We start from the raw sequence: 23,466 nt of genomic DNA on the forward strand, positions 1-23,466 counted from the left end.
CCCAGATCCACAGCTCCAGTCTCCCCTGACAGCCTGCGTATCCCATCTTCGCTGCAAATCAGTTTGACCGGGGTTCCCCAATTGGCTTTACTGAGGGGGCCCTGGAGGACATCTCCCCTAACCTCTTTGAGCTCCTGTGCCCTCACATGGTTAATGAAGTGTTGGATTCGAACATGTTAAAGGGCCCTTAGAATCAACCCCCTCTCTTGACAGTCAATAAGGTGTCAACTTCTGGCAAAGTATGTATTACTGCCCCTGGTTTCTTCCATGGCTCTCTGTAGATCCCGCCACCCTCGTGAAGTCCTTTTACCACTTCCTGTGTGAGTGACATTGATGGTCTCTTAATTGACTTCCTCTTCCTGGTTTCTCTCTTCCTCCCTCCCTACTTCCTCTATTTCTTTCTTCGTCCTTCCTTCCTGCCTTTCTTTCTTTCCTTCTTTCTTTCTCTTTCTCTTTCTTTCTTTCTCTCTTTCTTTCTTTCTCTTTGTTTCTTTCCTTTTCTTTCTTTCTTTGTTTCTTTCTTTCTTCTCTCTTTCTTTCCTCCTTCCCTCCTCCCTCCCTCCCTTCCTTCCTTCTTTCTTCTTAACTGAGGAGGAATTTGCCAAGTATACAATTATCCTGTAATTGAAAAAACTACTTTCCCCATAATTTTGTTACTAATGCATAGAGAATGTTGATATATGTTTATAATTTTATCTTCTTGGTATATGTAGTTTTGTTTTTGTTTTTGTTTTTTTTTAACTAGGATGGACCATTTCCTCCATCCATGTGACTTTTTTTTTTTTTTTTGGACTTAAATTCTATTTTGTCAGGTACCAGTATGTTTTATGGTTCAAACTATCTAGGGCCCACTCCAGTGTGGGTGCTGTGCCTCGTGCAGAAGCCAAATGCCTGCTAACAAGAGGTCATGGTCTGGTAGGGGAACCTGCTTTAACCAATAATGACAGTGCAGTGAGCGCCATGTTGCATGTGGTCTGCTGGGGGTGGGACGTGGCTCTTCCCGGCACCACTTGCATCACATCACTCTTTGCACAAGAACCTCCCTCGACTCTCCATTGTCTGAGAGGTTAAAGACCAGCTTTCCATGGTGATCTGGCCCCCACTTACCCTAACAAACTTTGTTTTCAGCTTTCTTCTCTGGCGTGGTTTTCCCCGAACACTTTTTGCCTGTATTCAGTTGTTCAGTTCTTGGTTCTCCTTCCCCCTCTTATGTTACCCCCAAATTATGCACACTCTTCAAGGATCGCGTTAAAGGTACAAATTCAAAGAAGGTGTGATAGCTCTGCAAGCCCACAGAAATGCCTTGTCATCATCTCGTTGCTGAAAGCTGGCTATAAGCTTAGCCATCCCATCTCTCAAGTGATTACCTACCTTCCTGCATCTCTATGTCCTGTGCCCTCAGTTAAAATGTACAAAGGCCAAGACTGACTTGTTTTCCTTTGTCCCCTCCCTCCCATGTCCCCTAACACGAGGATGTCTCTATAGATGGCGCTTGGTAATTATTGCATGAATGAATGAATGAATAAGGTGGACTTTGGATTCTAGATTACATCTGGGCTTGATGTGAGTTCAGTACCAAGGAACCCACAGTATTTAAAGAGCAAAGGGCGGAGTTCACTGTAACACCTGATTTTCTGGTTATCTGGGAGGCACCTGAGCTCCTGCACGTGCTCAGATGTGATTGCATGATATTTGGCCCCAAGCCTATTGCCGTGGAGATGCCTTCGCTCGACCTGCATCTTCATGCTGCTGCTCTGCACCTCCTGGCAGCATCTCCTGGAACTTTCTTGCCGTTGCAGTGAGGGCAGCTCCTTGGGTAGCAGTCTTCCTGGAGAAGCATGCAAGGTCAGGCTGTCTTTAGGTCGTTTTGCAAAAGCCGTGGAGCCAGACTTTGAAGAGGAAGTATCCTTTTTATTCCCTGTTGTCATGGCACCGCCCAAAACCCCTTGAGTTGCTTGTTTTTGCTCGGAAGTCATATGCTCAACGCTCGAAGCATTGCATCACTCAGGAATCCAGGCATTGCATGCTCTGTGTTTTGGTGAACCCTTGCTTGTCGGTCCCACCTGGGGTCCTTGGGGTTCAGGTCACAGACCACCACTCTTATCACTCTGCTCAAGTCCTGCTTTCTCTCCATCCACTCTTTGTGTGTGTGTGTGTGTCTTTTTCAGGGCCTCCCCAAGTCATATGGAGGTTCCCAGGCTAGGGGTTGAATTGGAACTGCAGCCGCCAGCCTACACCATAGCCACAGCAACACCAGATCCTTAACCCACTGAGTAAGGCCAGGGATGGAACCCACATCCTCATGGTTCCTAGTCAGATTCGTTTCTGCTGAGCCACAACAGGAATTCCTCTTTCCATCCACTCTTAAGTGCTCAGTTGCTACATGTGTGCTGGGGGAGGCTCAGCACTTCATTTCCCGTTGCTGACAAGGTCATGCCTCTCAGCCCTGCTCCCGCTTCCACCACGTCATCCCAAGGATGCTCTGGAATCCACAGGTTGATGTTTCTCCTTGTCTCAACAAGCAGCTTGCACCGCTCTCCACCTAGCAAAATAGTCCCGTTCCTTTCTTTTCCAGTGAAGTGAAAATAGAAGAAATGGGTTCCCATCTGCCTGTCCTCACCTTCAAGGTCCAGGTCAATGCTCAGGGTCACTTGTCCACTGGTAGCACTCGGGTTGTGAGAGGCTCGTTGGCACCACCATCCATCCTGTGGATGCACCCGTAGGCCAGCAGCCCTGTGTGTTTGCTGAAAGAAATGTCCTGGACCTCAAGGCCACAAGCTGCCCGGTTGGCATTTGTTGACAGTAGCGAGGTCCATGCCCCTTCTCCCCAGACAAGGAAGCAAAGTCTTGAGAAGCTGGATAACTCGCTAAGACACTGTCTGTAATACATGTGAGAGTGGTCGTTAGAACTCCAGCCAGTCTGCCTTCAGTGTGCAGGACCGTGGCCCTGTAGCCAGCACCCCTGTCCACAACAGCTGCTGCCCCTGCCTCCCTGGGCTGGAGGCCTGGCATCCTGCCCAGATCCCTGCTCCAGCAGCACCAGCCTGTGTTCCCTGCACATGCCCCCCCATATCCTCCTCTCCTTCTGTCTGGAGCTCCTGCCTCCCTCACCCCCCCACCGTAGGACACTTGTCCTTTTAAATTCACGTCCGTCAGGGACACTGGGTCCATGCTGCCCCTCTGGCCCCTGGTCAGACCCTGTGTGAATATTGTTCACATCTGCAACTCAGCACATACCTTGGGGGCTCTTCAGGCCCAGAGACGGTGTCCTTCCTTGCACCCCAGAGCCTAGTACCAAGCCCAACCCTCAGAGTCATCATCCGTGAGGGCTGATTTTTTTTTTTTTTTTGTCTTTTTAGGGTCACACCAGTGGCATATGGAAGTTCCCAGGCTAGGGGTCGAATCAGAGCTGCAGCTGCCTATGCCTTAGCCACAGCCATGCCAGATCCCAGCTGTGTCTGTGACCTACACCATAGCTCACGGCAACGCCGGATCCTTAACCCACTGAGCAAGGCCACGATTGAACCCGCATCCTAACGGTTACTTGTCAGGTTCGTTATTGCTGAGCCACGATGGGAACTCCTGCAGTATGGTATTAACTATAGTTGCTGTGTTGTCTGGGACAACCGCGGGATTTGTTTATTTTATAGCTGGAAGTGTGTACCTGCACCATCAACATGTGGGCACCTTGCACTGCTTTGTGTAAGGGTCCTGCACCTGCCCTTCTCCCTTCGGCCTTGGCCCCCAGCTCCCCATGGCCAGGCCCCGGGTCTCTTTAACTGGTGTCGTACAGCAGCTGCTCTAAGGCAGGGGAGGTGGACTCTAGGCCTGTGTGTAGAAAGACGACGAGGCCTTCTGCTTCCTTTGCTCTGAGTGCAGATGCAAGCTCAGGATCTCAGGGCGACAGTGTGACCGATGTGCTCCTGGCTTTTATCGCTTCCCTGAATGCCTCCCCTGCCGCTGCAACAGAGATGGGACCGAGCCGGGGATCTGTGACCCAGAGACCGGTGCTTGTCTCTGCAAGGTAAGACAGAGCATGCCACACCGGGGACACTGGCCACTGACCAGCATGGAGGGTCTTCATACTGACTCTAAAAATCCATGGGAAATGGAATGGACCCATGATAGATTTGCATAATGACTCACATTTGATAGTCATTCTCACTTGATAGAAATAGTTAGAGGGGAAGGACACCCCTCACTCCCCTTGTCCTAAGGGGAGGAGACCTCCTTCAGAATCTGATGACAGATACAGACCCTGTCCAGAACAATCAACACAAACTTTTGTCTATAATTTCAAAACATACATGGGTTCCCCTGAAGCCAATTCCTGCTCTTTGGACCCCAGGTTCATAACCTCTTCAGGTTGTAGGAGAGCTCCCAGTAGATGTTTTAAAGTGGCAGCAAGTGGGATGCCCCCCCCCGCCCCCGCCTCCCCATTGTGAATCCTCCGGGGGCTATTTCTCTACCTTCAAAAGGCTAAAGACGGAGTTCCCGTCGTGGCGCAGTGGTTAACGAATCCGACTAGGAACCATGAGGTTGCGGGTTCAGTCCCTGCCCTTGCTCAGTGGGTTAACGATCCGGCGTTGCCGTGAGCTGTGGTGTAGGTTGCAGACGCGGCTCGGATCCCTCGTTGCTGTGGCTCTGGCGTAGGCCAGCTGCTACAGCTCCGATTCAACCCCTAGCCTGGGAACCTCCATATGCCGCGGGAGCGGCCCAAGAAATAGCAACAATAACAACAACAACAACAAAAAAAGACAAAAGGCTAAAGACATCTGATGAAATTTAGGAACTCCTTTCTTCCATTCGTGTGTGGGATAAAAGTTTAAATACTGCATATGACCTAAAAGCTTAACAATTGCAGATCTTTGGGTGTTTTGTTAGCACCCCGTTCTGTCATCTTATGTTGATACTTAATTTGTGCATGGAGCGCTCTCCTGTCAGGGCACCTTTAGAAAGAGTGACCGCTTGTTTCATGGTTTTCTTCAATAGGAAAATGTGGAAGGTACAGAATGTGATGCCTGTCGGGAAGGCTCATTCGACCTGGACCCAGCGAATCCCAAGGGTTGTACCCGTTGCTTTTGTTTTGGAGTAAGTCATCATTGTCACAGCACGCAGAAGAGGAGAGCTAAGGTAGGCTGGGACTTAGAGGCCTTTTGGTTTTATGTAGCGCTTCCGAGTGAGGAGGTCGTGCAATGGCAGGAAGGGTCGTGGGGCTTTTGGTGTCTCGCTGGGTTAGAATGTTAAGCATTGCGCTCACAGCCCTCAGCCTGCAGCCTTCTGTTCCCAGATGTCCTTGTGCTCAGACCCTCAGCTTGTCTGCTCAAGAGTCTCATGTCCTCAGAACCGCCTCCCCTTACCATGCCCTCCCTCTGTGCCCTCTCCCTGCTGTGTGGACCTCAGAGCATGTCCCACAGTCCTCAAGGTGGTTTACTGTCTCTCTTCCTCCACCATCCACATGGGAGCTCCTTGATACAACCCCAAAGCCCAGGGGGCATCCAGAATATAGTAGATGCTCAATAAACACTCATCAAACAAGTGGAGTGAGTTGTTCTCCCCATCCTGCCCCATCCTTGTTTCTTCTTCTTCTTCTTCTTCTTCTCCTCCTTCTCCTCCTTCTCCTCCTCCTCCTCCTTCTCCTCCTTCTCCTCCTTCTCCTCCTCCTCCTCCTTCTCCTCCTTCTCCTCCTTCTCCTCCTTCTCCTCCTTCTCCTCCTTGTCCTTCTCCTCCTCCTCCTCCTCCTCCCCCTCCTCCCCCCCCTCCCCTTCCCCTTCCTCTTCTTTCTTCTTCTTCTTCTTCTCTTCTTTTTAGGGCTGCCCCCCTGGCATATGGAGGTTCCCAGGCAAGGGGTCCCATCAGAGCCACAGCTGCCGGCCTACACCACAGCAACATCAGATCTGAGCCGAATCTGCGACCTACACCACTGCTCCTGGAAACGTCAGATCCCTAACCTCCTGAGCGAGGCCAGGGATCCTGCAACCTCACGGTTCCCAGTCGGATTCGTTTCCACTGCACTGCGACGGGAACGCCTGTCCTCATTTCTTCTTATCTGCTTGTTTTCCTGTGTTACTTTCCTTCTCACTGTTTTTCCACATCTCTTATTTGGCCCCTTTTAAAATTGACTCCAGGAAAAATAAAACTCTTTGTTTCCTTCATGATTCCTGAGCCACGCGTCTCATGCTTGCTTTCTGTGCGAGTCATGTCTTAAGTCCAACACGTATTCAAAGAAAGATTATTCTGTATTTTGTGCTGCCTGCCTCCTGAAAGAAGTGCAGGCTTGTAATTGGAAAGAAGAAATTAGTTTGTAAATCCACCCTGAAGTGTCCGCTCCTTCCCCGAGGGGGTTCCCCCGGAGCATTGTCCTCAGTCTACACCCTGTCAGTTCCTTATTTTTCTTCCCCTCATAAGTTATCTCCTGGCTTCCTTTGTGATCAGGGGAGTATTTAATTATGAAGCTCTATCTAGAGAGAAGGAATGAGAGCAGGCCACTGTATTACGCATCACATTAAAATGAGCCCACAGTCCCAGGTATTAGTCATACCCTAATTTATGTGTTATTTGACCATTTATTAGACACCTGTGACATGTCAGGAACCAGGATGTGTGCGGGGCTATGAGGATAAATGCCACGCATGTGGTGACTCACCTCTGAGAATTCCTGGTTGTAATGGGTGAGATGGGGGCAGGTGGTGGTGTGTGGACTCCGTCGCAGGAGTCAGACACAAGGAGATGCAGGGGGGCAGCCTTTGAAGTCGGGTGGCTGCCCCACGGCACGTGCTGTTTTCTGCATAATTCAGCCATCACCAAGGAAGCCACGGGCACACGTTTCCATCCCTGGCCTCTGTGTTGCAGTTTGTGGATATGATGGGCTGGCGCCTCGAGACGGCGGATGGAGTGGACATCCCCGTCTCCTTCAACCCGGGCAGCAGCAGCGTGGTGGCCGACCTCCAGGAGCTGCCCTCAACAGTTCACAGTGCCTCCTGGGTGGCACCTCCCTCCTACCTGGGGGACAAGGTAACCATGGCTTGCTGCTCTTTGCACCCTTGCTGGACCTCCTCCATCACTGCATGGGGAGTGGTTTCTTGGCTGTCGGGAAGGAAGGTTGCTAAAACTGAAGAAACTTGGTTAATCACAAATGCAGAAGATGGGGAGGCGAGGATGTACGAGCCTCAGGTGCCCCCACGCATTGCTCACAGCTAAGGACATGGTGCACTAGGTTCTTGATCTTCATTTAATGCTGAAGAATTTTCCTCCATGAAAATAACCATTTAAATAACATCTGCTGCAAATGGGCTGTGTATGCCTTTAAATGTCAATGCTGAGAATTCTTTGTTTTAAAGCAGAAGAAAGGCTCCTTGTCAGGAAGATAAAAGCTGAAAAGTGACTCATGCGCTTGTTAAAAGGTACCCAGGATCCAGGGGCAGCATGGCATTTGTTAGCAGCATCATGTACAGTTAGACGCCCCTTGGGGAGCTTGTAAACGAGTCGCTTTTCCTCTGCCGTAGAAATTATTATTCCAGGATCTGGCCACCTACACTCATCTATAAGGACAGAAGTGTGAGCTTCCTTGTAGAAACATTCTCAGGTGACACGTGCACCTGGTGGCCCAGGGCAGAGCTTTGGAGAAGGGGTGGGTTTCATGGAGCCCAGTTCAGGTTATGCCATGGTCTCATTTAGGATGAAATATTCAAGGCTTATCAGCTTGAGCTCTTTTATTTATTTATTTATTTATTTATTTCTGTTTTAGGGTCGCACCTGTGGCACATGGAGGTTCCCAGGCTAGGGGCCCAATCGGAGCTGCAGCTGCCAGCCCATACCACAGTCACAGCAACGCAGGGTGTCTGTGATCTATACCACAGCTCGTGGCAATGCCGGATCCTGACCCACTGATTGAGGCCAAGGATCAGACCCGCATCCTCATGGATAGAGTCAGATTCGTTTCTGCTGAGCCACAACAGGAATTCTGGCTTGAGCCTTTGAATTCTGTCTTCAGGTTGAAGGACTGTAGGTTTTGAAGTGAGGGAATTGTTGTCTCTCTCTTGTATACCTGCCTTCTCCCTCAGGTAACACTCCGCTCCACGGGCTTGGCCTGTACTTACTGGGTATCCATCACTGGGTAAATGACCCACAGACTTTGCAGCTTAAAGCAATAAAGCTGATCCTAGTTTCAGTGGCCCAGGATCCAGGAGCGGCTGGCTCAGGGTCTCTCAGGAGTTAAGATGTCACCAGGGCTGCCATCAGCTGGGGCTGGAGGATTCTCTTAGATGCTCACCCAAGTGGGTGTCAGCAGGCCTTGTTCCTCTTGGTGCGAGGCCTCAGTTCCTCGTCCCATGAAGCCCTCCAAGGGCTGCTTGAGGGTTCCATGTCAGTGGCTTTCTCCAAAGCAAATGAGAGAACAATAACCTAATTTCAGAAATGACATACCCTCACTTCTGCCAGTCATGACCTCCCGTCCACACTGAGGGAGGAGGATTAAGCTCACCTCTTGGAGGCAGGCATGTTAAAGAATTTGTGGACATATTTTTAAAACCACCTTAAGCCCATCAAAAAGGCAATACTTCATCTCAATAAGATGCTTCAAGATGTTACATTGGGAGTTCCCAACGTGGCTCAGTGGTAACAAACCCAACTAGCATCCATGAGGACACAGGTTCAATCCCTGGCTTCACTCAGTGGGTTAAGGATCCGGCCTTGCCATGAGCTGTGGTGTAGGTCACAGGTGCAGTTCGGATGTGCTGTGGCTCTGGCTGTGGTGTAGGCCGGCAGCGGCAGCTCCAATTTGACCCCTAGCCTGGGAACCTCCATATGCTGTGGGTGTGGCCCTAAAAAAAAAAAAAGAGGGGATACCTTGGAATACTTGCAGACCCTATGGTCGTGTGACTCCATGCAGTGAAGCGTTGTGAGTTGTAGATTCTAGGGAAGAACGTCAGTGGGAAGGGCCCCTCCTTCCTGCACTTTTTTTGTGTTCTCTAGTAAGGGTGCTTTGTCTGCAGCTGCAGCAACACTAGATCCTTAACCCACTGTAACAGGCCAAGGAACAAACCTGCATCCCAGTGCTCCAGAGATGCCCCCCACTCCCACAGCGGGGACTCCAATCAATTTTTATTTTAAGGGTGGGAGGTATCAGGATCAGAGGTGATGTTTCTGTCCAAAAAAAACCCAACCAAACAAACAAACAAAAAAACCCTGACCATTAATCTCCACATCGCCACTGTGGTCAGGATGCTTACACTACACTGAGAGGAGGGTCATACACCCAGTGGCACAGACAGACATGGCTTATGCACCCACCCAGGCGAGTTCAGAATCACTTGGGAAATATTCAACCATCTGCTGTTCAGGGGGAGTTTTTTTCTGAAAATTTATATTTAGAGTTTCACTTTGTAACCGGTAGATACTAAACGATTCTCTCAGTTAAATAGGAAAGCAATGGCCTACATTTCATAGGGTAGCTATGGATTAGATAATCATTTTGGTTTAGTAATCATCTAGAATCAAAGGATCTAATAATGTTGTGTATTTTGCAGAGGACAAGTTTTGCAAGTTTTTAGCAAAGTTATTCTTGGGAATTTTATTCTTTTTCGATGCCATTTTCTTAGGTTCATGTTTTGATTGTTCATGGCAAGTGTGCAGAAATTCAGTTGGCTTTTGTATATTATTTGATCCTGTACCCTTGCTGAACTCACGTAGTTTCCATAATTTGTTTTGTTTTGTTTTTGGCTGCTGCATGCAGGGGCTTGATGTGGGATCTCAGTCCTCAGACCAGGGATTGAATTTGGGTCTCCATGGTAAATGCACCAAGTCCTAACCACCAAATCACCAGGGAACTCCCCGGAAGTATCTTCTTGCTTATAAAACTCAATCACGTTCATACTAAAATTTTAAATATTTATAAAGTGCTATAAAGTAGGAACTTAACATACCATCTTCAATTCCACTCTCTAGAGGTGGCCATTGTGGACAGGTTGCTCGTGTATCTTTCCAGACATATGTGCCTGTGTGCTTTGTTGATGAGTCAGTGTTGCCATTCCCTCTTTTCATGCTTGTGCTGTTGATCCTATTATGTCCCTTGTAGGTTTCCTCCTATGGTGGCTACCTCACCTACCAAATCAAGTCCTTTGGACTACCTGGAGACATGGTTCTTCTGGAAAAGAAGCCGGATGTGCAGCTCACCGTAGGTGTCAGAACACAACCCAGTGGCAGGACGTGGCAGTTGCAATCGGAACTAATTCAATTTTAGGGCATCTTGATAAGTGGCTTGCAAACAGTTTGGATTATGTCATTTCTAATTTTGTAGAAACCCAAAGTGATGTGTGAAACACAGCACCTCTCAGGATCCTGGGTCCCAGCCCCAAATGGTGTCTCTTTTCTCTCCTCAAACTACCTTCACCTGCCCGCTCACAGTCTCCGCCTCCTTGTAAACTTACCTTCTGTTTCTGTTTTTCATTGAGTCTCACAAACGTTTTTGAGGCCTCCCTGTTTGCGAAGCCACATGGCTGGGCTCCTAAAGGCCAGGTGATCCCTGTCCTGCATAAAAACATGTAACCTAAGAGGGGAGCTGAGAGACATGGGCAAAGAACGACAATCCACTGAACAGGAAGTGGTTGAGACAAAGTTCACACCAGACTCTGTGGGAGCTGGAGTCTGAGTGGGGGCTTGTGTAGTTGAGATGCTCTTAGAAGACTTCATGGAAAAGGTTCGCTTTGAGCCAGGCCTTTGAGAATGGGCCTGAGAGGAGAAACACCCTTCCCTGATAGAGGATGAGATGAGCTATGGCCGAGGAGCACGTGCCAGGCCACTGAGCACAAGCCTGGAAGGGTCGGAAGGCGGGTGCTTCATGCCAGGAATCTGGCCTGAGGTAGACAGTGGGGAGCCCCTTTGGTTTTTTGAGAAGTGATATCCACACACTATATGCCAGGCACACAGTCTAGAACTACTAGAAAATTCCTCGCTTTCACATCCTGCATTGAATTCCCCTGCAACGTAGGGCGCAGAACCCTGATCGCAGGGTAGGGTCCCAGAATCTGAACTTGCCTCTGTTTCTGGTTTGCCTGCTGTGATTAATGTGAAGCTTCCTGAGGGCTTTCTGGTGTCATTCACCATAAAAGAGGGGCCTGGCAAATCCCACCTGCCTCCTTCCCAGCTAAGGGCCTTGAATTCTGGTAGATTTTTGTGTTTCAGGCACTGCCGAGTTGTGTTTTGTTTCTACTGGCAACCACATGTATCCAACGATTGTTTTAAAAGCTCAAAGGGGAGTTCCCAACGTGGCACAGTATGCCTATATTTTAGTGCCTATACTATTCGGCAGACTGTTGGAATTCATGGAGAAATGATGACCAAAATTTCTTCTTAATTTACCTTCAAACAAGGAAAGTAATTTAGGCTCATGAAACATTTACTCTGTTGCTTTGTTCTAAACCACTGAAATTAAAAGCCTATGAGGCATGTTTCTTAGATTAAGGTTTTCAGTTAGTGATTACAGATAATGCTCTTCTTGCTGAAACACTGGCTCTATGAATGAAACCCTTGGGGGTTTTGTGCTGCAACAGAAAAGCTGTACTTTCGTGTGTGGGTGTGGGGTGAGGGTGCTGAAGGTGAGTGCTGATCCTCCCCCCGGGGTCCTCAAGGGCCACTGTAATGGGGACGGGAGTGCGGAGGCTGAGCGATCAAGGCTGAATCCCACAGGGACCGGCTTCAAGGATCTCTCCCCATGCCAGCTCCCTGTCTTTGCAGCCTGCCTGGCTGGCCCTGCAAACCCTCTGCCCACCTCACTCTCCCCACCAGCCCACCCGCCAAAGCACTTTCTCACTACCACAATCTGTCCTGTAAGCAGTGAGCAAACTGGGACCTCATGCCCTGACTGCAATGCATGGTTTAAAAAAAAATTACTTCCACCTTTTTAAGACACTTTCAGTCAAGGGAGTTTTCCGGGTTTCCTGTTTGTAAAAATGAACTGCCTTAGGTCTTCTTTTTCCGTTTCCACGTCACTAATCCCTTTGCCAGTCAGTTCATTTCACAACTTGTTAGACTCAGGCACTTCATGGAATGCAGACCCATAGAAATTGGTTTTTAGATAGATCACAAACCTCAGAACACCCCAGCAAGCCGCTCACGCCTTCCTGTTTTTCTTTACACAGGGGCAGCACATGTCTGTCATCTATGATGAGCCGAATCCCCCCCGACCGGACCGGCTGCATCACGCGCGGGTGCAGGTGGTGGAGGTAAAGGAGAAGCAAACAGGAGATGGTTCTTTTTTTTTTTTTTTTTTTTTTTTCAGTTTTCATTTATTTATTTATTTTCATAGTGATTTTTATTTTTTCCATTATAGTTGGTTTATAGAGTTCTGTCCATTTTCTACTGTACAGTAAGGTGACCCAGTCACACATACATGTATACATTCTTTTTTTCTCACATTATCATGCACCATCAGAAGCAACTAGATAGAGTTCCCCATGCCATTCAGCGGGATCTCATTGAGATGGTTCTTGATGAGCCTTTTTGTCCTATGCCTTAGTTCTTTTAAACAGTTGTGATTTTTGACTTAACTTATGAATTTCAAATATTAATTATATAAACATAATTTAGATATAGAAATTAAAATATAAATTACATAAAATGTATAGAGCTCCATCCTCCTAGGGCTTTTTTTTTTTTTTTTTTGCACCATCTTCATGGCACTTACCACAGTCTCTCCTGTTTTACAATTAAATATCCTTGTCTTGTAAGCCCTGTTAACTGGTAAATGCTACGATGTAATCCTCTGTCATCCTCAGCCTTCCTCAGTGCCTGGAACCTGGTGATGGTCCAACAGCTGCTTGGGGTGAATAAATACAAAAGTCACAGAATAAATACAAAAGTCTAACACTGAAAGAAATAAGAATGGTATAGCTTGGGAGTTCCCTTTGTGGCTTTGCAGGTTATGAACCCAAGTAGTATCCATGAGGATGCTGGTTCCATCCCTGGTCTCACTCAGCGGGTTAAGGATCCAGCTTTGCACTGAGCTGTGGTATAGGTCACAGACGCGGCTCGAATCCAGCGTTGCTGTGGCTGTGGTGTAGGCTGGCAGCTGCAGTTCCGATTTGACCCTTAACCTGGGAACTTCCATATGTTGCAGGTGCAGAGCTTAAAAAAAAAAAAAAAAAAAGCTATAGCTCAATATAGGAAAGCACATTCACATGATAAAATGCTGTATATACCTACTTGGTTACAGCTGTTCCTTTATAATAGTGCACCCATTATATTCAATATGTCCAGTGAGGATTATTAAATATATCCTCAAGGTGATACTTTTTCAAGTACTTTGAACTCGCAGACACATTTTAACATTTCCATACAGGTCCATCCATACAGTGGAACACTGTTTGGCAATAAATGGTACCAAGTATTAACACTTCTCACAGTGTGGATGAACCTCAAAAACATATGTTGAGGAAAAGAAGCAAGACACAGAGGCTCACATACATGTGATTCTGTTTATAGGAAAGAGGAGATGCCAGCAAAAAATAAAGAACCGCTCCCAATTTTTCCTTCCTAAAAGCCATGAGAAGCCTGGCAAAAATGGTCAACCTCAACTATTTTAGAACTCTGCCAATTAACCAAAGGCTTGCCGTAATCTGAAAAGCATTTATTCAGGAAAAGTGGCTGAATCTTTTTCCACTAAATTCTGCAGTACTTCAATCTGCAGTTGTTCGAAGGGCTGATGGTGGGGTTATTTGCAGATTTTTGACTGCTCAGAGGTCAGTGCTCCCCTAACCCCTGCATGGTTCAAGGGTCAACTCTATATTCAAAGGAACTGAAAACAGAATTTTGGCGATATCTGCACATACATGTTCATTGCAGCACGATTCATAATAGGCATGAGGTGAAAGCAACTGAAAGGTCTATATTTTTTTCTTTTTACAGTCTCGCCTGCGGCATATGGCGATCCTGAGCCAAAGGTCAAATCAGAGCTGCAGCTGCAGCCTACACCATGGCCATGGCAACATCAGATCCAAGCCACATCTGCAAACTATGCTGCAGCTTGTGGCAACATTACATCCTTAACCCACTGAGCAAGGCCAGGAATTGAACCCTCATCCTCACGGAGACAATGTCAAGTCTTTAACCTGCTGAACCACACTGGGAACTCTGTGAAATGTCTATTGACAAATGAATGGATAGAGAAAATGTGGCATATGCCTACATTGGTATATTATTCATCCTTAAAAGTGAAGAAAATTCTGGAGTTCTCGTCATGGCTCAGCAGAAATGAATCCAAATCAGCAGAGCAGGTTCAATCGCTGGCCTTGATCAGTAGGTTAAGGATCTAGCATTGCCATGAGCTGTGGTGTAGGTCGAAGACTTGGCTCGGATCTGGTGTTGCTGTGGCTGTGGCGTAGGCCGGTGGCTACAGCTCTGATTTGACCCCTAGCCCGGGAACCTCCATATGCCGTGGGTGTGGCCCTAAAAAGACAAAAAAAAAAAAAAGAAAGAAAAAAAGAAAAAAAAAGGGAAGAAAATTCTGTTATAGGCTGGAAGACAAGTAGAACTTGAGGACATTGTACTAAGTGACATAAGCAAGTCACAAAAAGACAAATAAGTATGATTCCACTTATATGAAGTATTGAAACTACTCAAATTCATTAAAACAGAAAGTAGAATAGTGGTTGCCAGGGACTGGGGGTGGAGGACATGGGAGTGATTGCTTAATAGGTTCAGAGTTTCGATTTTACAAGATAATAAAGTTCTAAAGATCTGTTGCACAATAATGTAAATATAGCCAACACTCCTGTGCTGGACTTTTATTTAAAATGGTTAGGATGGTACATTTTGTTACATGTTTTTTTTTCCATCATCAAAATAATAGAAAAATACGCATGCCTGTGTGCAAGAAAGGACTGTACTTGCTGTCACAACTACGTGTATTTAATGACTGATCTGAGTTTGTGATTTATTTGATTTCTCTCTGCCTCGCTCCTGGATCTTTCTTACTCGCTTTGTACTTGCACAAACAAAAGTGCACTTTACAATAAGCCACACACTGGGGAATCTCATTTCATTCTATTTCTTGCCTTCATTCCGCCCTTTTTTCTTGGCCCTCTCCATTCTTGGAACTGACCCAGCACACAGGACTTATGATGTAAATGCCCCATGTCTCCTTACCTTTCTTATCTTATTGTTTTCCCTGGTGCACTTTATTTATTTATTTATTTTTGGCCTCACCCTAGGCATGTGAAAGTTCCCGGGCCAGGGATCGAACCCGTGCTCCTGCAGCGACCCAAGCTGCTGCAGGACCATGCTGATCCTTAGCCCGCTGCCCCACAAGGCAGCTCTGCTGAGCACTTGACATGTCTTTTCTTGGATTCCTTCTGGCTGGCTGGCCCTGTGAAGCCCCTGGGAGTGAGCTTGCCACAGGGAGCCCTTGCCTCTCTGCTTTCACGTGTAGGCAAACTTCAGACACGCCAGCAGCCGTGCCCCCGTGTCTCGGGAAGAGCTGATGATCGTGCTGTCTAGACTGGAAGGTGTGCGTCTGCGGGGCCTCTACTTCACCGAGACGCAGCGGCTCACCCTGAGCGGGGTGGGGCTGGAGGAGGCCTCGGACACAGGAAGTGGGCGTCATGCACACAACGTGGAGATGTGTGCCTGCCCCCCTGACTACACTGGTGACTCATGTCAGGTAGGAAATGCTCCTAATCCATAAAATTTCCCCCTCGGGGGACTCCCGTGGCTGGTGCTCCTCTCTGCTGGCCAGCACTGCTTGGACGGTCTGGGGCCTTCGGTCCATAGAACACGTTTCCACGGGGCTCTAGCTTCTGGCTTACTTGGATCACCTGCAGGTATTAAATATGAAAAAAAAAAAATTTACAAATGTCTCAAAACCCATCAGAAAGCCAGAGAAGTGCATTAGATCCTGGGGGGTTGCAGAAATCTGGGCTTTCTGGGAGGCAGGAAGGAGGCTGCCAGTGGCATCCCAGTACTGGAGCCAGTGGGCATCCAGCGGCTGACCCAGGGTTCTGGTGCCTTTCTCTGGTCCAGGGCCTCCCTCCAAGCAGCCACCTCTGACAGTTATAGTCCAGAGAATAAATGTTCTGCTTCTTCAAGGGGAAATTGTAGTCCAAGTTTCCAATTCACAGCAGATCTTCATCTGAGGCCCAGTCAACCTGACTATGCGCAGGTGATTAAAATGGGCTGTAAAATGAAGCTATTTCATGTCTCAAGCTGCAAACATGTTCTCTTCCTGAAGAGTGGGAAAGAAAGCACAGTGGTTTGTGCAGTTAATAGGAAATAGCAAATATTGTCATCCCCAGTTCCCCAGATGCCCATCGGATGTGGGCTTTTCCTTCGTGTCCCCTCCTGACCCCTGGGCAGCAGAAAACCTCAAAGTGACCTGTGCACCGGTTTCTTTTGGAACCTGCAAATATATTACCCACTGTGGTTTTCTGGGGACGCTTGCTTTCGTCCACAGGTGCCTCTGTCTTCTCCTGCCTTCTGTCTTTTCTAGCCCGATGAAATGAAGTTCATAGCCCAGGGGAAAGAAAGGGCCCTCTGGATCACCCCCCTCCTGCCCAGGGCGGGTTCTTGGCTCATGACTCAGCCTGTGATTTACGGCTGCCATGCCGTCTGGGGTGAGGGGGGGAGAGGTGACGCCGGCCCCACCTGGCAGGAATTACAGAGCTGCGCTGCCCGGGACTGTTAGGTGCGCTCCCTCACAGGCTGACTCATGGGGGAGTTTGCAGGTGGGGCCTCCTGCCGCAGACAGCCTGCGCACCTGAGTCAGCCGGCTTGGGCCCTGAGCAGGAAGGGCAGGTATAAGAGGAGGAGGCAGGCGTCTGCGCACAGCCAGCGGGATGCCAGGGACGGGGATGCCGGCAGCAGTGAGGCAGTCAGCCTGGAGTGCCAGGTGGCTGTGGCTCTTTGGGGTGGCCCTGGGGCCGTGTTTGGGGTACAGTTCACAGCAGCAGAGGGTAGTGTTTCCTCAGCTTCCTGCTCAAAACCAACTGCAAACAAGTTATGTGGAGTCAAAGCCCAGCCAGGTAATGTCCCCTTTTCTAGTTTGGTGTGGGATGGGGAAGGGTTTCCAGTTGGGGTGATGAGTGAGGGCTGGGGTGGGCTGGGGAGGGGCTGGTGGCTCCCCCTCGCTGACTGTATTTATTACTGCGCCTGGCAGATTGCTCTCCTGAGCTGCTAACCACAAACCCTATAAAACATCAGCCCACCTGGAAATGCCGAGGTGGCTGAGTTTGACTGCTTGTGGGATGTTATGATCTATGAAACTTTGTGCCCTTTTGAAAGTAGCCCAGGCTTCAGGACCTAGAAGTGTCTAATAGGCTTCCAGATGCTGCTCAGGAGAAAAATTACCCATAAAGTAAACCCTGAAAATCGGTCAAATTCCTGATAAGAAAAATGATCGATCGATTTTGTGTAAATACCTAACAGACGTGCTTGAATTTGCCAGGCATTAAACACTCACATGTTTTGCTTTTACTCTCTTTAAACTTCCTGGATGGAACATGTATACCCAGAGAAATAGATCCTATGGCTGCTCGTGTAGCCTTGGAAACTCGATAGGGATGTAATTTTATCATTTGTACTACAAAAGTCTATTGGAAAAGTTATCCTGAAAAATGATCACTTAAAAAAAAGGTTAGTTGAAACCCCCCTCTATGAAATAATATCTTAGGATGCATTCATTTTCATTTAGAATAAGTCTTCTATACAGTCAGAATTTTATGTTCAGTATGGAGTTTGCATGCTTTATAGAAGTGAGAAATTAATTCCATTTCAGTAACTGACAAAAGTTCTGAAAGTCACATATGTAACTCTTGTGAAGTACTTTTCTGTTTCTAATCAAAAGTAAGTTAATTGGCATGATTAAACATCAATCAAGATAGATCATCTTCCCCGGAGTTCCCGTCGTGGTGCTGCAGAAATGAATCCGACTAGGAACCATGAGGTTGTGGGTTCGATCCCTGGCCTTGCTCAATGGGTTAAGGATCTGGCATTGCTGTGAACTGTAGTGTAGGTCACAGATGCGGCTCGGATCTAGCATTGCTGCAGCTTTGGCGTAGGCCGGCAGCTGTAGGTCTGATTGGACCCCTAGCCTGGGAACCTCCATATGCCGTGGGTGGGGCCCTAAAGAAAGGGACAAAAGACAAAAAAAAAAAAAAAAGATAGACCACCCCCCCCCAAGCATGTTCAATTGAGGCCTTTACCGGGGTTTGTTGTCATAGGCAAACAGATATATTTATTTATTTATTTAGATAATATGTTATTTACCAGATCGGATTTTAAGTGTGTAGTGTGATAGGCAGTGATAACTCTAAGGCCCTTGTCCCTTGTTAATAGAGATGATTTGTAGATACAGTCACACTGCCATTGGCTGAATTTTGTTCAAACTCTCAGTCGTGCTTTCAGCTTAGGAACATTCCTTTCATACTTCGATCCTCCTTCAGACAAGCCTATTCAGATAACACATCAAGTAATCTAAGTTTTTCCAATGCATTCTTTTGCCTAAACATGGTCCCTAATAGCTGAAGGGAAAATTATATCGGAAAGTATAGTATTGTTATTGTGCACGATTTGGCATCGTTGTGTAATTTTGGCAGGAACTTCTAGCAGCAGCTGGAATATTCCACTCTGGGGAATGAGTGTCTTTCTCCCCCTATCACTTTGGATTCTTCTTCCCAACCTGGCCAGGTAGAGACCTGTAAGGCCATGGATGAATGAAAGTAGATGGCTCATTTAAAGATTTCCCTTGACTGTAGCTTCAGCTTCACAGATGTATGTGCTGCTTAAAGGCTAGAGATACAAGATGATCTTTTATCTTGAAATATTCATTCTTCCTGATGCCTTAAGACAGGCTCTGTAGTTCAGTGAAAGAAACTGGGGACAACATCTGACTTTAATCAGTGCACTGATTTGCTCTGCCAAAATAAAATACCTGTGATTCTCTTTAAAGACAGAAATCTAAATGCTTTTTAATGGCTGGTCTAAGAATAATTGCTTTCTTTTTCCTACTGAGGGCATTCTTTTTTTGTCTTTTTTTGCTATTTCTTGGGCTGCTCCCGCGGCGTATGAAGGTTCCCAGGCTAGGGGTCTAATCGGAGCTATAGCCACCGGCCTACGCCAGAGCCACAGCAATGCGGGATCCAGCTGAGTCTGCAACCTACACCACAGCTCACAGCAACTCTGGATCCTTAACCCACTGAGCAAGGCCAGGGATCGAACACGCAACCTCATGGTTCCTAGTCGGTTTCGTTAACCACTGAGCCATGACGGGAACTCCTGAGGGCATTCTTAACTAGAACCTTTTTTAAAAATCAGTTCATTGAAAGGAGATTGTGGAGTTCCTTTGTGGTGCATCATGTTAAGGATCTGGTGTGGTCACTGCAGCAGCTTGGGTCTCAGCTGTGGTGCAGGTTCGATCCCTGGCCTGGGAACTTCCATATACCCCAGGCACGGCCAAAAGAAAAAGAAAATTGTAGTTCTTTTCATCCATATGAGAAGTAATAACTTGTGTTTCACTGGAGAGAGACAATGTACTGGAGATAGAAATAATCAAAAGAACATAGTACAAGAGAAGGAGACCACGCTCAAGGAGGTTTCCTCAAGCTGGGTCTTTGTGTTCAATCAGAACCAAACATCCCTGCAAAGTTCTCTGTGGGAATCCAAGTCCTTCCTTTCCCTGGGGAGAGGCAGTGAAATAGTTCCATGGGTCTGTCTTTAGAAGACCCCAACTCACCCGCTTCTTCCGCATCCCGCCCCAGCCCAAACCCATACTTGGTGAGGGATTGGCTACCGAAAGAGAACTTGAACTTGAAGGGGTTGCTCAGAGGACCTCCCCTCTCAAGGACAGAGGTCCTGATCCTTTCTGCTCTTTCACCACCCCACCCCTCCACTCGCCCTCAAACACTTGGCGGGAAGAGGGGCAGCCCCGTCCATCATCCACCCCCACTCCTCCCCCTTCCCCTTGCTCTGATTTCCCCACCTCACATCTCCCGCTGGGGCACGAACACACCACCTGCTGTGGTGTGGAGACAACATGGAGCCTGACCAAGAAAGCAAGTGGAATAGGCTCAGGTTTGAAATCCCCACACTGACGGACAGAGAGGAGGCGAAAAGGAGAACCCTTGGCAGTCAGAATGGTGGCAGGCTCTGGATGATGATTTTTTTGGTACTGACTGAACGCTTTGTGTGAAAAATAGGGGTGTAGCCCTGGATACTACCGGGATAACAAAGGCTTCTATACCGGACGGTGCGTTCCCTGCAACTGCCATGGACATTCGAATCGATGCAAGGATGGCTCGGGAATCTGCATTGTGAGTAAATGGATGCTCTGATGCTACCAGCAGACCATCTATGCCTCCCCTCCCCCTCCCCAGCCCACCAGGCCCTGAGACATCAGATGACACACTTCTACCAAACCCTAATAGAGGTTGCTGTGTGAAGGCGGGTGGCCCCAGTATAGCCAAGCTCAATTACTTTGCAGTTGCTTCTCCCTCTGCTTTAACAAGGTGCGCCGTCAGGGAACACCTGCTGCGCAATTACATTACGCCTTAGTTTCTAAATCTCTCTCATTAGATGATGGTAATGTAGATCCTGGGGCTTAACTCTTGCCAGGATATAATAACCGAGAGCCACTACTTTGGACCCCAGTTTTGTTGGGGTGACGGGAGGTTGCAGGAGGAGGACCTTTTTGCTCTCAGGTGAGCAGTAGCTGAAGAAAGCAATCAGAGGAGGAGGAGGAGAGGATGCTAAGAAAGGCTTCAGGTGCAGCCTCCACCAGTCCAACACTAACCCCCACGGCCGCTGTGGCAGCGGGTTTATGTCGGGGACCAGGCAAAGGGAGTCCCGGTTGTTGATGACTTATCCATTGGAAAACCGTCTTATTTTGGAATATTTTAGAAAATTCTCCCACAGAAAGTTAGAGTCTCAGGAGATTTTTTTTCTTGTGCATCCTGAGGCAGAACATTTTTTATTCTGCTGCCTTCCTCCTGGTCCTCAGGGTTCCTCTCCCCGGTAGCCAGGGCCTCCCGGATTAGAAGGATGGATAGTCCCAAGGAAAGGAGGGGGCATCGGTACCCCCAGGAACACAGAGCCCCCACTGCTATTGAGCTGTTTGGAAATATATGCCCCTGGCACAGGTTTCCTCTGCATTGTGTAAAGCCACTAGACTGTGTTCCAGCTGTTGAGATCCTGTACTGTTTTAAGCCCATTCAGCATGTCCCAGGGCACTGCTTCCTTTGCGAGACAGGACAGGCCAGGACAGGAAATTGTTGTGAAGAGCCCGATAGAATATTCTCTAGGATTTTTACCTTCCAAGTTCAAAAAGAACAAAAGATGTTGGGAATACAGTTTTCCAGCTCCTCGGTATTCTTAAACATTGTATGTTGTGTGTAACACAGGTAGATGCTTTCATGGAAAATACTTGTCGTTGCACCACTGCTAGATGTCAAGTCCACTCTATGAAAGCTGCCAAAGAACAAAGGGAGTTTTCTCCAGAGTCCATCCCCCCAGTGAAAAGATCACTAGTGAGAGTCATAAGCTGTGTTTTAATCACACAGCAAGATTTTCTTTCCCATTTTCTTCTCCATAGCTTTGTCTTCACTTGTCCTTAATGGCCATGAAGCCTCTAGAAACAATTCATTCAGGAAACCCCACTTGAGTATTTGCTATTGTGGGAGGGCCTGAGCTAAGGGCTGGGGTTAAAACATCGAACATTCCTCCTCGCAAGAGGCTCCTGTCTCCTGGGAGATACAGCTGTGCACACAGGCGTGTACACATATGTACAAGGTACCCCTGGATGGTGGGTGGCACGTGCTGACACTGCTCTCCAGGTGGCCACTGTGTGGGAGCCAAGGACAAGCTGTCATCCTCAGAGAATAGAAGTGAGGAAACCAAGTTACCTCCCACTGTCAGATGAGCTAATTCCTCCGCAACTGGCTTCCACTGTCACAGTCCAGAATCTGTTCTAAAACCTGGAACCTTGGAGTTCCCATCGTGACTCAGTGGTTAACGAATCCGACTAGGAACCATGAGGTTGTGGGTTCAATCCCTGGCCTCGCTTAGTGGGGTTAAGGATCTGGCGTTGCTGTGAGCTGTGGTGTAGGTTGCAGACTCAGCTCGGATCCCAAGTTGCTGTGGCTCTGGCGTAGGCCAGTGGCTACAGCTCCGATTAGACTCCTAGCCTGGGAACCTCCATATGCTGTGGGAGCGGCCCTAGAAAAGGCAAAAAGATGAAAAAATAAAATCTGGGACCTCCACACACGTGCACATCTCCATATCATTTCAAGAATAAACTATGGAGTTCCCTCGTGATGCAGCAGGTTAAGCATCCATTGTTGTCACTGCCACGGCTCAGGTCATTGCTGTGGTGTACATTCGATCCCTGGCCTGGGAATTTCCATATGTAACAGGCATTGCCAAAAAAAAAAAAAGGAATAAACTTTGATGTTTGGAAGGAAACCAGCCCAGGAGTTCCTGTCGTGGCTCAGTGGAAATGAAAAATGAATCCGTGAGGATGCAGGTTCGATCCCTGGCTTCACTCAGTGGGATAAGGATCTGGCGTTGCCGTAGCTGCAGTGTAGGTTGCAGATGTGGCTCAGATCTGGTGTTGCTGTGACTGTGGTGTAGGCTGGCAGCTGTAGCTCCGATTAGACCCCTAGCCTGGGAACCTCCATATGCTGCAGGTACAGCCCTAAAAAGACAAAAGAAAAAAAGAAACCAGCCCAGTCCTTTGTCAGTAAAACCATGTGTGTCCAGCTGGGAAGCAGCCAGAGCAGGTGATGTGTCCCATGGGTGCCATTGGCCAAGGAAGCTGTGGTAATGGGCTCCCTTCTCTCTCCCATGGCCTGGCCTTTCTCTGCCTCTTCTCCCGCCACTTTTTCCCCCAGTCTCCCTCCCTCATCTTCCTCTCTGTTCCCAGTGCCTCCCCTTTCTCTTCTCATCCTCTCTCTTCCATTTTCCTTCCTTTTATCCCCTGCCACTGGAGAATGACTTATCTGAAACTCATAGTGGACACAGGGAAGTTCATGCTCGCCAGCACAGCCCCAGGGCCCCCCTTGACTTCACCTTCCATGATACCAACTGCTTCACTTTGCCCACATGTCCTGAGGTGCTCCTGTGAGACAGTTTCTGTGCCCAGTGATCTCTGTGCCCAGAATACCCTTCCCACACTTCTCCAGCCATCCAGTTCCTCCCTCCCAGGCTCCGTGCATGCATCATCTCCTCCCCTGAGGCGCCTCTTGCCCTGGGGGTGCTGGCACACCTTGGTCATCCTATTTCCCACATTAGGTCAAAGATGTCTATGCACAGGGTTCTGTCTACCCTCGAGTCTGGGTCCCACTCTGTCTTCGCCTCCCTGCTGCCTGGCCTAGTTGGGCACATGGGTCCCATCCAGTAGCTATTTGGTGTCACATGGAGCTAGGAGAGCATGTGCTGTGGGAGCGGATATGAGTTCCTTCATTCATTTACTTGTTCAGTTTTTCA

General features: G+C 48.1%; 1 protein-coding gene across 3 annotated transcripts in view; it reads left to right on the forward strand.

Annotated features, from left to right (window-relative positions):
* LAMA3 (laminin subunit alpha 3) overlaps nt 1–23,466 on the forward strand; it is a 256,883-nt gene that overhangs the window by 162,695 nt on the left and 70,722 nt on the right. For 2 of the 3 annotated variants that reach the window (XM_003482042.4, XM_021096186.1), the window contains 7 exons: nt 3,880–4,024; nt 4,993–5,133; nt 6,853–7,014; nt 10,076–10,174; nt 12,138–12,221; nt 15,425–15,655; nt 20,184–20,297. In XM_003482042.4, coding sequence (XP_003482090.3) covers nt 3,880–4,024; nt 4,993–5,133; nt 6,853–7,014; nt 10,076–10,174; nt 12,138–12,221; nt 15,425–15,655; nt 20,184–20,297 — 976 coding nt within the window. Of the gene's footprint in view, nt 1–3,879; nt 4,025–4,992; nt 5,134–6,852; nt 7,015–10,075; nt 10,175–12,137; nt 12,222–15,424; nt 15,656–15,715; nt 17,013–20,183; nt 20,298–23,466 lie in introns of those variants that run through there. The other variant, XM_003482045.4, reaches the window with a different exon arrangement.

This window comes from Sus scrofa, chromosome 6 (genome assembly GCF_000003025.6).
Source record: "Sus scrofa isolate TJ Tabasco breed Duroc chromosome 6, Sscrofa11.1, whole genome shotgun sequence".
Lineage (NCBI taxonomy): Eukaryota > Metazoa > Chordata > Mammalia > Artiodactyla > Suidae > Sus > Sus scrofa.